This window comes from Myotis daubentonii, chromosome 15, assembly GCF_963259705.1.
Source record: "Myotis daubentonii chromosome 15, mMyoDau2.1, whole genome shotgun sequence".
In the NCBI taxonomy this organism is placed as follows: domain Eukaryota; kingdom Metazoa; phylum Chordata; class Mammalia; order Chiroptera; family Vespertilionidae; genus Myotis; species Myotis daubentonii.
Genome location: NC_081854.1, coordinates 655,903 through 666,513, shown reverse-complemented (window position 1 = coordinate 666,513; position 10,611 = coordinate 655,903). Strand labels below are relative to the sequence as shown.

The 10,611-nt window shown below is 53.7% G+C and overlaps 1 protein-coding gene across 1 annotated transcript; it reads right to left on the bottom strand.

Moving 5' to 3' along the window:
• Positions 1-334: 334 nt before the first annotated feature.
• On the bottom strand, positions 335-5,358 carry LOC132216451 (zinc finger protein 154-like). The gene is given in 4 exon segments (XM_059665653.1): positions 335-632; positions 634-2,239; positions 3,816-3,942; positions 5,112-5,358. Coding segments are annotated over 4 exon segments (1,803 nt in total). The 5' UTR covers positions 5,145-5,358; the 3' UTR covers positions 335-595.
• Between the last annotated feature and the right edge of the window lie 5,253 nt (positions 5,359-10,611).

Here is a 10,611-nt window from a genome sequence, read left to right as displayed (position 1 = left end):
TCAGGTTGAACTCAGAACCCCCAAATCACGGTTTCGAAGCTACAATATAGGGTCACAAAGCTCCGTCCTTCCTAAAGGTTGCGAGCAGCAACGCAAACTGGGCCAAAACTGAGGATGTATATTCCGCCATCACACTCTGCCCTCTGAGGCACACAAAGTTTAGGATCCCAACCAATGCTGTTCAGCTCTTCATACTAGCAAACAGGTCAACTTCAAAGGACCCAAAACAGTGACTAGAACCTCAATATTAACAGTAGCTTGAGCAATAAGACCTGGAGGTGCCTGGAGTTGAACATAAAATGATTTTCCACATGCAATATTCACAAGGCCTTTATGCAGTGTGAAATCTTTAATTTTTTTAAATTGATTCCAGAGAGGAACAGAGAGAAACATCAATGATGAGAATTACTTATTAGCTGCCTCCTGCAACCTCCTAGTAGGGATCAAGCCTGCAAACCAGACATGTGCCCCTGACCAGAATTAACCTGGGACGCTTCAGTCCACTGGCCGAAGCTCTATCCACTGAGCCAAACCAGCTAGGGCAAATCTTTGATGTTTAATGAAGTTCGAACTATGCCTAAAAGATATCCCACATTCACCACTCATAAGGCCTTTCTCTGGTGTGAACTCTGGTGTTTTAAGAGACTAGAGCTGTAAGTAAAGCATTTTCCACATTCACTGCACTCATAAGGCCTTTCTCCAGTGTGAATTCTCTGATGCTGAAAAAGTGCAGAGCTTTGGCTGAAAGATTTCCCACACTGGCTACACTCATAAGGCCTTTCTCCTGTGTGAATTCTTATGTGTTTGATGAGACTAGAGCTGTAAGTAAAGAATTTCCCACATTCACTGCACTCATAAGGCCTTTCCCCTGTGTGAACTCTCTGATGCTGAAAAAGTGCAGAGCTTTGGCTAAAAGATTTCCCACATTGGCTACACTCATAAGGCCTTTCTCCCGTGTGAATTCTCCTGTGTTTGATGAGTGTATAGCTGTAAGTAAAGCATTTCCCACATTCACTGCACTCATAAGGCCTTTCCCCTGTGTGAACTCTCTGGTGTTTTAAGAAACTAGAATTGTGAGTAAAGAATTTCCCACATTCACTGCACTCATAAGGCCTTTCTCCAGTGTGAATTCTCTGATGCTCAAGAAGCACAGAGCTTTGGCTAAAACATTTCCCGCATTCGCTGCACTTATAAGGCTTTTCTCCACTATGAACTCTGGAGTGATCAATCAGGCGAGACTTTAGAGTAAAGGATTTTCCACATTCACTGCAGGCATAGGGCCTGGACCCAGAGTGAACTCTCTGGTGTTTTATGAGACTGGAGTTGTAGGTAAAGAACTTCCCACATTCACTGCACTCATATGGCTTTTCCCCTGTGTGAACACTCCGGTGTTGAAGGAGTGCAGAGCTTTGGCTAAAGGACTTCCCACATTCCCCACACTCATAAGGCCTTTCTCCAGTGTGAACTCTTTGATGTTTAATGAGGTTGGACTTGTTGCTAAATAATTTTCCACATAACTCACACTTCTGAGGCTCCGCTCTGGCGTGAACTCTCCGGTGTTGGATGAGGCTAGAGCTTTGCCTAAAGGACTTCCCACAATCCCCGCACTCATAAGGCTTTTCCCCAGTGTGAACTCTCCAATGGTCATTCAGACTATAGCTTTTGCTGTAAGATTTTCCACATTCACTGCACTTGTAGCCTCTTTCGTTAGAGAGGACTCTCTGGTGCTGAACAAGCTTGCGTTTGCAATTAAAATCTTTAGTGTATTCTGGGTCAGACAGAGTTCTTTCCTTATGAGAGGCTGTTCCGCACTCAGTTCCCTGGTTTGACTTCTCCCTGGCGTGTGCAGCCTGATGCTGGAGGAATCTTGAGCTGGCCAGGAAGTCCCTCACAACCGCCTCACAGGAATCGGGCTGCCCTGACACACAGAATCTGCAGTCCTTTCCAAAGGAGGCTCTATCCATGCGGCCTCCGAAGCACATCTCTCCCGTGGGCTGCTTCTGATGCTCAAGTTCCGCGCTAACATCCAACTGTTTCTCACAGGCCCCCGTCTTGTACAGGGTCTGCCCATGGTGCCCAGTGAAGTGCAAAATGTCTCTCACGTCCACACCACACAGCTCACAGGGATGGGCCTCCGGGGGAGACACACCTGCCTTGCAGGTCCTGACCTGGGACCCTCCCTGTAAAGAACTGCTGAGCTCAGACGGGGCCTCCTCATTCTGGGCTCCATGCCAACAACCTGGAAACGAAAAGTGCCGGTTAAGTGCATGTTGACTCTGGTGGGAAGGGGCAGTCAACACACGTGTCAGACAAACCCAGGAACAAGTCCTTGGCATTGTGTGCAGGACCAGGGAATTGGTTCAGGTTGAGGATGGGCTGCTCCGCAGTACTGGGCTATGAAGAGCACAGACGGTGAGAGGCCTCACGTGGTGAAGGACACAACCATGCAGTGTACACAGAGAGTAGACACAGGTCCACAATTCACTTCAACAACGACTTCCCAAGAGAACTTTGCTACTGGCGACACACGAAAGCTGTGCAGACATGTGTGTTAAAGTGCAAGAAAATACAACTGTAACAGGGCAGCTAGTATTCAGGGACTTTTAGAAATATGCACACACCTCAGGACACAATGCATAGAGGCCCAACGAGTCAGAGATGGAGTAGAGAGGAAACCAGGTGAGACACACAGTGCAGAGATGTGAGGCTGGAGGTGAGAGTAGAACCAATAAGTGAAAGAGCTGAGAAATTGGTGAAGTGTCAAGGAAGGGGAAAGATAGACAGAAATGAAGTGTGGCCCCAGGCATGGGATCAAAACACTAGTTCAGTCCTAACCGGTGTGGCTCAATGGATAGAGCTTTGGCCTGCAGACTGAAAGGTCCCAGGTTCGATTCCAGTCAAGGGCATGTACCTTGGTTGTGGGCACATCTCCAGTGGGGGGTGTGCAGGGGCAGCTGATCAATGTTTCTCTCTCATTGATGTTTCTGACTATCTCTCTCTCTTCCTCTCTGTAAAAAAATCAATAATATGTATATAGAACAAAAACAAAACACTAGTTCAACACAGTAGGCGTCTGGTATGAGTTGAACACAGCACCGGCATCACACCCCCCTCCAGGTGCCATTCCTAACATTTTGCTGAGCTGGGATTCATGTACATCCTTTGAACCACCTCTTTCTAACCCAACCCAACTCCCTCAGTGAGCACAGGCATGGCAACGTATACAGGTACTGAGGGAGGGACAGCACCATGAGTACCCAGCCAGCCCAGAACAACTCAGCACATCACAGCCAACGGAAAAGAAAACCAAGTACACAGAGAACTTCGAAGGAGGGTCTTGCAAGAACAGCCACAGTCCATGGGAGGAGGAACCATGTCAGTCATGGGGATCCCTGGCCCAGGCAGGCCTGAGGCAATGTCAGCTGGAAGGAGCCAGCAGAATCTAGGTACACACGGGCCTGGGAGCTGAACAAAGTCATGCGGTCAGGGAGAAGCAAGTCAGGTGTATCCAGTGGGTTCACTGGAAGACTCCTGCCCTGATTGCTTCCCTGCAAGTCTGGGGCTCCTGAAGGAAGGAGAGGCCCATGCACAAACCTCAAACCAACTAAGCACAGCACCCATGCAGGGGTGTAAGCACAGCACCCATGCAGGGGTGTAAGCACAGCACTCATGCAGGGGTGTAAGCACAGCACCCATCCAGGGTCCTGGGGAAGAAAGCCGTGTGCCTTGATCCTGGTGTGAGGACAGACTGGCTCCGGGGGAAAGGGAAGGGCAGACACTCCTGCCAGGGGCACAGGGGAGCTGGAAAGCCTTACCCAGGGAGGCCATCAGGGCCAAGTTCTCCAGCATCACATCGTGGTACAGGCGTCTCTGAGCCTCATCAAGGAGCTCCCACTCCTCCGAGGAGAAGTACACGGCCACGTCCTCAAAGGTCACCCAGGCCTGTATGAGAAGAAACAAATCATCTCTTCTGTCAAAGAACAGTTGAGAAGGCCGCCATGGTGGACTGTGTGGCTTGGCAGCTGCCATGTTGGCTGCATGACTTACAGCTCCCCTGGGGGCCCCCACCTTGAAACAGCAGAGCCCATACCCTCCCTTTGTATTAGCCAATCGTGAAAGACTGTGCGCCTGAGCTCCAATCAAGAGTAAGGGACAGGTCACGGGTGTCAGAGGTTAGAAATCTGAGCAGACCACCTGCTGGGTGTACACCTGCATCCAGACCACGTGCCCCACCCTTCTCCGTGGAAGTAAAGGTGTCTGCCTGCCGCCTGGCTCCCGGGTGTGATTTGTGTTCCACCTGGACCCCTGACTTGGGTATCGCCTTTTTCTAACACCTGGTGGCAGGATGGGGCAGCTGAAACCAGAAAAAGCTCCTGTACTGAGAACCCACAATCCCCGCCCCCACACACACACATGCACCCCGTGCCTGTCCTCCTCCCAATCGCCCAACTCAAAGGACCATCCACCTCCTGGTGCCATTGTGGCCTCAGGGGCTCAGGGAGGACAATGTCCCGCGTGTGTTCTTGGTCCCCAGGAAGAGAGACAGAAGCTTCCCGAACACTCAGCTCAGCTCTGCCCGAGGCCCGCGAGCAGCTCCTGGCACAGCCTCCCCGCGGGTGTTTATGGGCTGAAGGCAATGCAGGCGCCTGCATGCGGCCCTGGCGTGGGAGGAGGGGGTCCTGTGCCTGGGGTTCCTCCAGGCTCCCGGACACCCCAGTTTGGGGACCTGCTCTCCGAGTCCGAAAGAAGGCGCTCCAGAGAAGGTGAGGGTGGGGGTCGGGGACAGTGAGGGTCGGGGTCACGCCCCCCCCCTTCCCTGTGGTCGCACCAGCACTTCCGCAGCCGCGGGACCGGGGAGGGGGCTGGCCCCGGATACACAGGGCCTCCCTGGACGCGGCTGGCCCCGAGGGCCGGGACGCGCGCCGCCTGACCGCCCGCAGTCGGGGCAGCTGGTCTTCAGGGCGCCCCTCCCCTCTCCTCCCCGTCACACCGGGGGTCACCGCCGAGCGCCTCGCGGTCCTGGCGCGGGGTCGGGGCTGCAGGAGGACGGGCGTCCGCCCCCGGGCTGCGGGGCTGGGTCGGGAGGCGGGGAGGCCGGGGGACGCGCTCACCTCAGCCGGGCGCCTGGGCGCGGCCGCCGCCATCGGGCTCAGCCGGCGGAGAGGGCGGCGGCGGCGGGCGAGGGGGCGGTTCCCTCCCGCCCTGAAGCGGGTCCCTCGCGGGGTCGCCGAGCCTCACACCTGCGTTTGTGCGGCGCGGAGAACGACTCCCGGAAATTTGGACCCGGCACCTCGGTCCTGACTGAGCGGGGCTCCGGAAAGTCCTACAAACCAGTTTTAGAGCAGCTAACGCGGCCGCCGAGGCAGTAGCCGGAAGTACCGCCCTCCCGTAATGCGTCAACCGCGAGAGCCCCTCTCCCCTACCTTCTTATTGGATAGCGATGCTGCCGCTCCACTCTACGCATTCTGGGAAATGTAGTCCCTTCCCCCAGCGCGGGAAAGGCGGGGGGGGGGGGGAGGGCTTATTGTGCAAAAGGACTCAACCTGAGCTGGGTGATGAGTGGGAAGTGGAATAGGTGGGCTGTGCCTCCTCTTTATTTTTGTTTTAAATATATTTTAATTGATTTCAGAGCGGAAGGGAGAGGGAGCGAGAGATAGAAACATCAATGATGAGCGAGAATCATTGATCAGCTGCCTCCTGTACGCCCCCCACTGGGGATCCAGCCACAGCGCCCGCAGGTGCCCTATTGAAATCAAACCGGGATGTCCAGGTTCATAGTTTGATGCTCAACCACTGACCCACACGGGCCAAGCTTTCCTAAACTTTTATATATATATATTTTATATATATATTTTATTGATTTTTTACAGAGAGAAGGATAGAGAGCTAGAAACATAGATGAGAGAGAAACGTCGATCAGCTGCCTCCTGCACGCCCCCTACAGGGGATGTGCCCGCAACCAAGGCACATGCCCTCGACCAGAACCAAACCCGGGACCCCAGAGTCCGCAGTCCAATGCTCTATCCGTTGAGCCAAACCGGCCAGGGCGCTAAACTTTTTGAAAATATTTTTTATTGATCTTTTTACAGAGAGGGAGAGGGGCAGAGTCAGAAACATGGGATGAGAGGGAAACATCGATCAGCTGCCTCCTGCACGCCCTCCACTGGGGATGTGCCTGCAACTGAGGTACATGCCCTTGTCGGGAATCAAACCGGGACCCTTCAGTCCACAGGCTGACGCTCTATCCACTGAGCCACACAGGTCAAGGCCCCTAGTCTTTGTTTTTATTGTTGATTTTCCTCCTCCTCCTCCTCTTCTTCCTCCTCTTTCTTCTTTAAGGGCCCCTTCCTGGTCCTGCTTCCATCAGCCGCCCCCAGGACGCCTCTTTCCTCACCTTGTAAGGGTCCCCACCTGACCTGCAACCAGGGCAGCACGGAGCAGCAGCAGCTCGTCCCAGGCTGAGCCCCTGAACCTGCGCTCGAGGCTCCCTTTCCTCTGATTGTCCAGAGAGCTAACCGCAGCCCCCCTTGGCTCCCTCGTTTCCCACAGCGTTCCTAGAGCCCTGGGAGCCCTGCTCTGCTGCTGCTTGCTCTATGCCGATCCCTTCCTGTTATCACTATCCCCAGCTTCAATAAATGTTCCCTCCAAATCTCCTGAATTCACGTTGGGAAATCTTTTCCGCATGAAGTCAAGAATCAAACACTACAGGCCAACCTGAGGCCGACCCGCTCCAGGCTGCCTCCTGTCCCCGAACACAGTTATGCCTGGGGAACCCTCTATAAACACCGGCCAAGGCATGGTGTTCCTTATAAAAACGGAAAGAAAGCGAGAGGGCCCACACTCACATGGATGCTGTTGAGTCAATTCAATCTTAACACTATTCTTTTCCTTTAAATGTTTTTATTGACTTTTAGAGAGATGGGGAGAGTGAGAAACATCCCTGACGAGAGAACCATTGATCATCTGCCTCCTTTACGCCCCCAACTGGGATCTAGTCCCCAACCTGGGCAGGTGCCCTGACCAGGAATTGCCCTCAGGACCCTTCAGTCAGCAGGCTGACACTCTATACACTGAGTCAAACCAGCCAGGGCAAGGGAGCTGTCTTCAATGAGAAACTGTTGTTGCCGGAAGGAGAGTACATGAGCCCATTTTACATGTTTGTAGGAGCCTGGCCCGCATGGCTCAGTGGTTGAGCGTCCACCTATGAACCAGGAGGTCTCGGTTGGATTCCCGGGGTCAGGGCACAGGCCTGCGTTTAAGGCCCAATCTCCAGTGGGAGGCATATAGGAGGCAGCCAATCAATGAATGATTCTCTCATCATTGATGTTTCTCCCCCTCCCCTCTCTCTGGCTGTCTACCGCTCCCTCTCTGAAGTTTGTAGGAGACTCCCTTATGACCGAACCTGACCAGAGTGTCCCTGAGATGGTGCTCACCTTCGCATCCCCCTTAGTGAGAAGGTGCAATGCCCCCGCAGACAAGGAGCCTGTGTGGAGATGGTCCCTCGCTCCTGCCCAGGGGGTGTGGGCCTGGTGTTAGAGCTGGAGCCAGAGGGCAAGGATGCCACCAGACACTCCTCACGGGCTGAGTTTACCCAATCACAGGCTTGAATCTCATCTCGGACCGAGGGCCTATAAAAGGCAGGAGCCTTGGGAAGCACATCAGAGGCACCAGCGCTGACAGCCAAGCCCCCCAGCAGCTCAGCGTTGGGCCAGGATTATCCAGCGTGAACGTCTGTGTCCGTGAGGAGGTGAGTTTCGGGAGGGGAAGGCAACGTGTGTGTGTGTGTGTGCACGGGCATGTGCATGTGGGCTGGGCTGTGAGGAGAGGGTCCCCGGGGACACAGAGAGGGGGTTTCTCAGGCACTGGAAGGTCTGGGCTGGCTGTGGCTCTAGCTGGGCAGGAGCTGGCTGGACTGCAGGGGACCTCACCTGGGCAAGTCTGTGTGTGTGTCTGTTGTCCTGTTCATTGTATGTTTCTAGGAACTCATTTTCATGGCACCTTGGGAAAGTGTCGGTCCCTAGCATTCGGGTTGAGGATTGGGGTGAGGGTAGAAGTTGACACATAAAGAGTGACTGTCAGCCCTGACCGGTTTGGCTCAGTGGATAGAGTGTATGTCTGCAGACTAAAGGGTCCCGGGTTCGATTCTGGTCAAGGACACGTACCTTGGTTGCGGGCACATCCCCAGTAGGTGGCGTGCAGGAGGCAGCCAACCAATGATTCACTTCCATCATTGCTGTTTCTAGCTCTCCCTTCCTTTCTGAAATAAAAAATATTTTTTTAAAACAGGAACCACCTGAACTCAGTGGAAGTCTGTCTCCTTTCACCTCAGAGGCTAAGAGAATCAATATTACGGACCTCAGAAAAATCACACACTATTACTGTCACTGTCATGATCAGCATCTCGCTTTTACTTAAGGTCTAAAATCTGAGGATCTCTGAATAAAGTCATTTCTTTATTTCAATAAACCTAGGTTAGTCTTTGAGGGATAAATTTCCCATGGGAGAAGGTGATTCTGAGGGACTTCTACAAAATTTTAAGACCCTGGAGTGAAGAGGGCCATGGTGAACTAGACCCTGTGCTTTACGAAGAGACACCCACGTTTCTAATGTCTAAGATCCCTGCCAGTGACACAGGAAGCAGGAGTCAAACAACTTGCAGGGCAAGTCCGCAGGCCGACGCTCTAGCCACTGAGCCACACCGGTCAGGGCTGACAGTCACTCTTTATGTGTCAGCTTCTACCCTCACCCCAATCCTGCATTGGCCCTAACTGGTGTGGCTCAGTGGAGAGAGCGTCAGCCTGTGGACTGAAGGGTCCCAGGTTCGATTCCGGTCAAGGGCATGTACCTTGGTTGCGGGCACATCCCCAGTAGGGGGTGAGCAGGAGGCAGCTAATCGATGTCTCTCTCTCATCGATGTTTCTAGCTCTCTATCCCTCTCCCTTCCTCTTAATAAAAACAAAACACAAACAGCAGAGCCTCCCCTGGAGACCACGTGGAGGCTGGTGTGGGGTTTCTGTAGAGGATTTCCTGAGACAGATGTACTGTACGTCTCAGGCTCATCTCAAACATTATTTCCTCTATTGCATGTCCTGCCCCATTATGGTGATCTCCGACCAGATACTTTGAAATTCCGGGGAAGTTTACCATCATTGCTGTCTCCTTGTCAATTTCTTCATCATGTTCCTCTGGAGACCTGTCTTTGTGTTTATACTAAAGTGCCTCACAGATACACTGTTAATCATAAATAAGCAAACATATTTAAGCCACTGGATGTTTTACTTGCACTCAGTATTGTCAAATTCCCTCTGGGCAGGGATTTTGCTGAAGGTTCTGCACATCATCCCTTCAGAAGGCAGCCTGGGGCTCCGGCAGACTGTGAGGCCTCCTGAGGGGAAGGTTAAGTCCTTTCACAGAGCCCACTGCCCAGCCACGCCCCACTTTCTGACCCTCATTGTCCAAAGCAGCCAAGGTGACCTCCCTTCAGCTCCCGAATGCTCAGGGCAGGCTCAGGAGCCTGTCACCTCTCCCCACACATCCTCAGGGAGACCCCACTGACCACCCCTGGGCTCCCTTTCCCCCTGAGCTCCTCTCACAGCGACCTGCCCCCTTGATTGTGGGCTGTCCTTCACTAGAACACCAGGTCCCAAGGGCAGGGGACTCTGTACTTCAAGTCTGGAACAGTCAAGCCCAACAGTGTCCACACCCTCGGTCCTTACAGGTCTCAGCTGTGCCCCCTCCATTCAGCCTGATCCAGGTTCTCATCACTAGCGCCTCTCCTCAGCCCTCCCACTCACGGACCTGCCCCATGTGCTCACAGATAACACCCCCACCAACCCTGTCCAAGGCCCCAACCTCTCAGCTCCATCAACCGCACACCCCAGCAGCCCACTATTCCCTCGGGGCCCAGGGTCCCTCACCTCACTGCAGGGGAAGGGCTCTGCTCTTCAGGCCCAATTTAGGTCGGTGGGCACACCAACCACAACACACCCCCTCCCCCAGTGTGGCATCATGTTGAGTCCAAGACTCTCTTTCTAGAGATGCTGATATTGCATAATTTCTTCGGCACTGGAAGCACACAGCATCATTTCACTAGTCCATGCACCTCCAAGACTGCCTGGGGTGGGCGGAGGCAGCTGAGGGGAGGACTTATTTTTAATAAAATCAAAATAGGAAATTACTCCCAAACATGCAAGAACAGAGACTGAACACCAGTGGGCCTCGGGTGGGTGTGGGCTGGCCAGAGGCAGGACTTTCCGAAGGTGAACTGATGTGGGGCCCAAAGCATCATGGGGCATCTCCCAGAGAAAGTAGATTCAGATGCAGCGGGCCAGGCGCCTGGGGACGGGCAGAGCAGGCTGGAGAGACTCTGGATGGAGACAGCAGAGCCCTGGAAGCTCCTCTCAGGCGGACACTGAACCCCAATCCCTCCCAGGGGCTGCCTCGGGCTCCTCTCTGCCAGCTCCTGGGCAGGACACAGCGTGCCCAGGCAAAGGCAGGAGCGTGAGGAAAGGTGGACTGTACAGAGACACATCTCAGCGAAGCAGGGTGGATGGTCCTGTAAGGGAGGCAGGTGAGACAGAAACACAATAAGGAGGCCTCCTACTCTAGCAG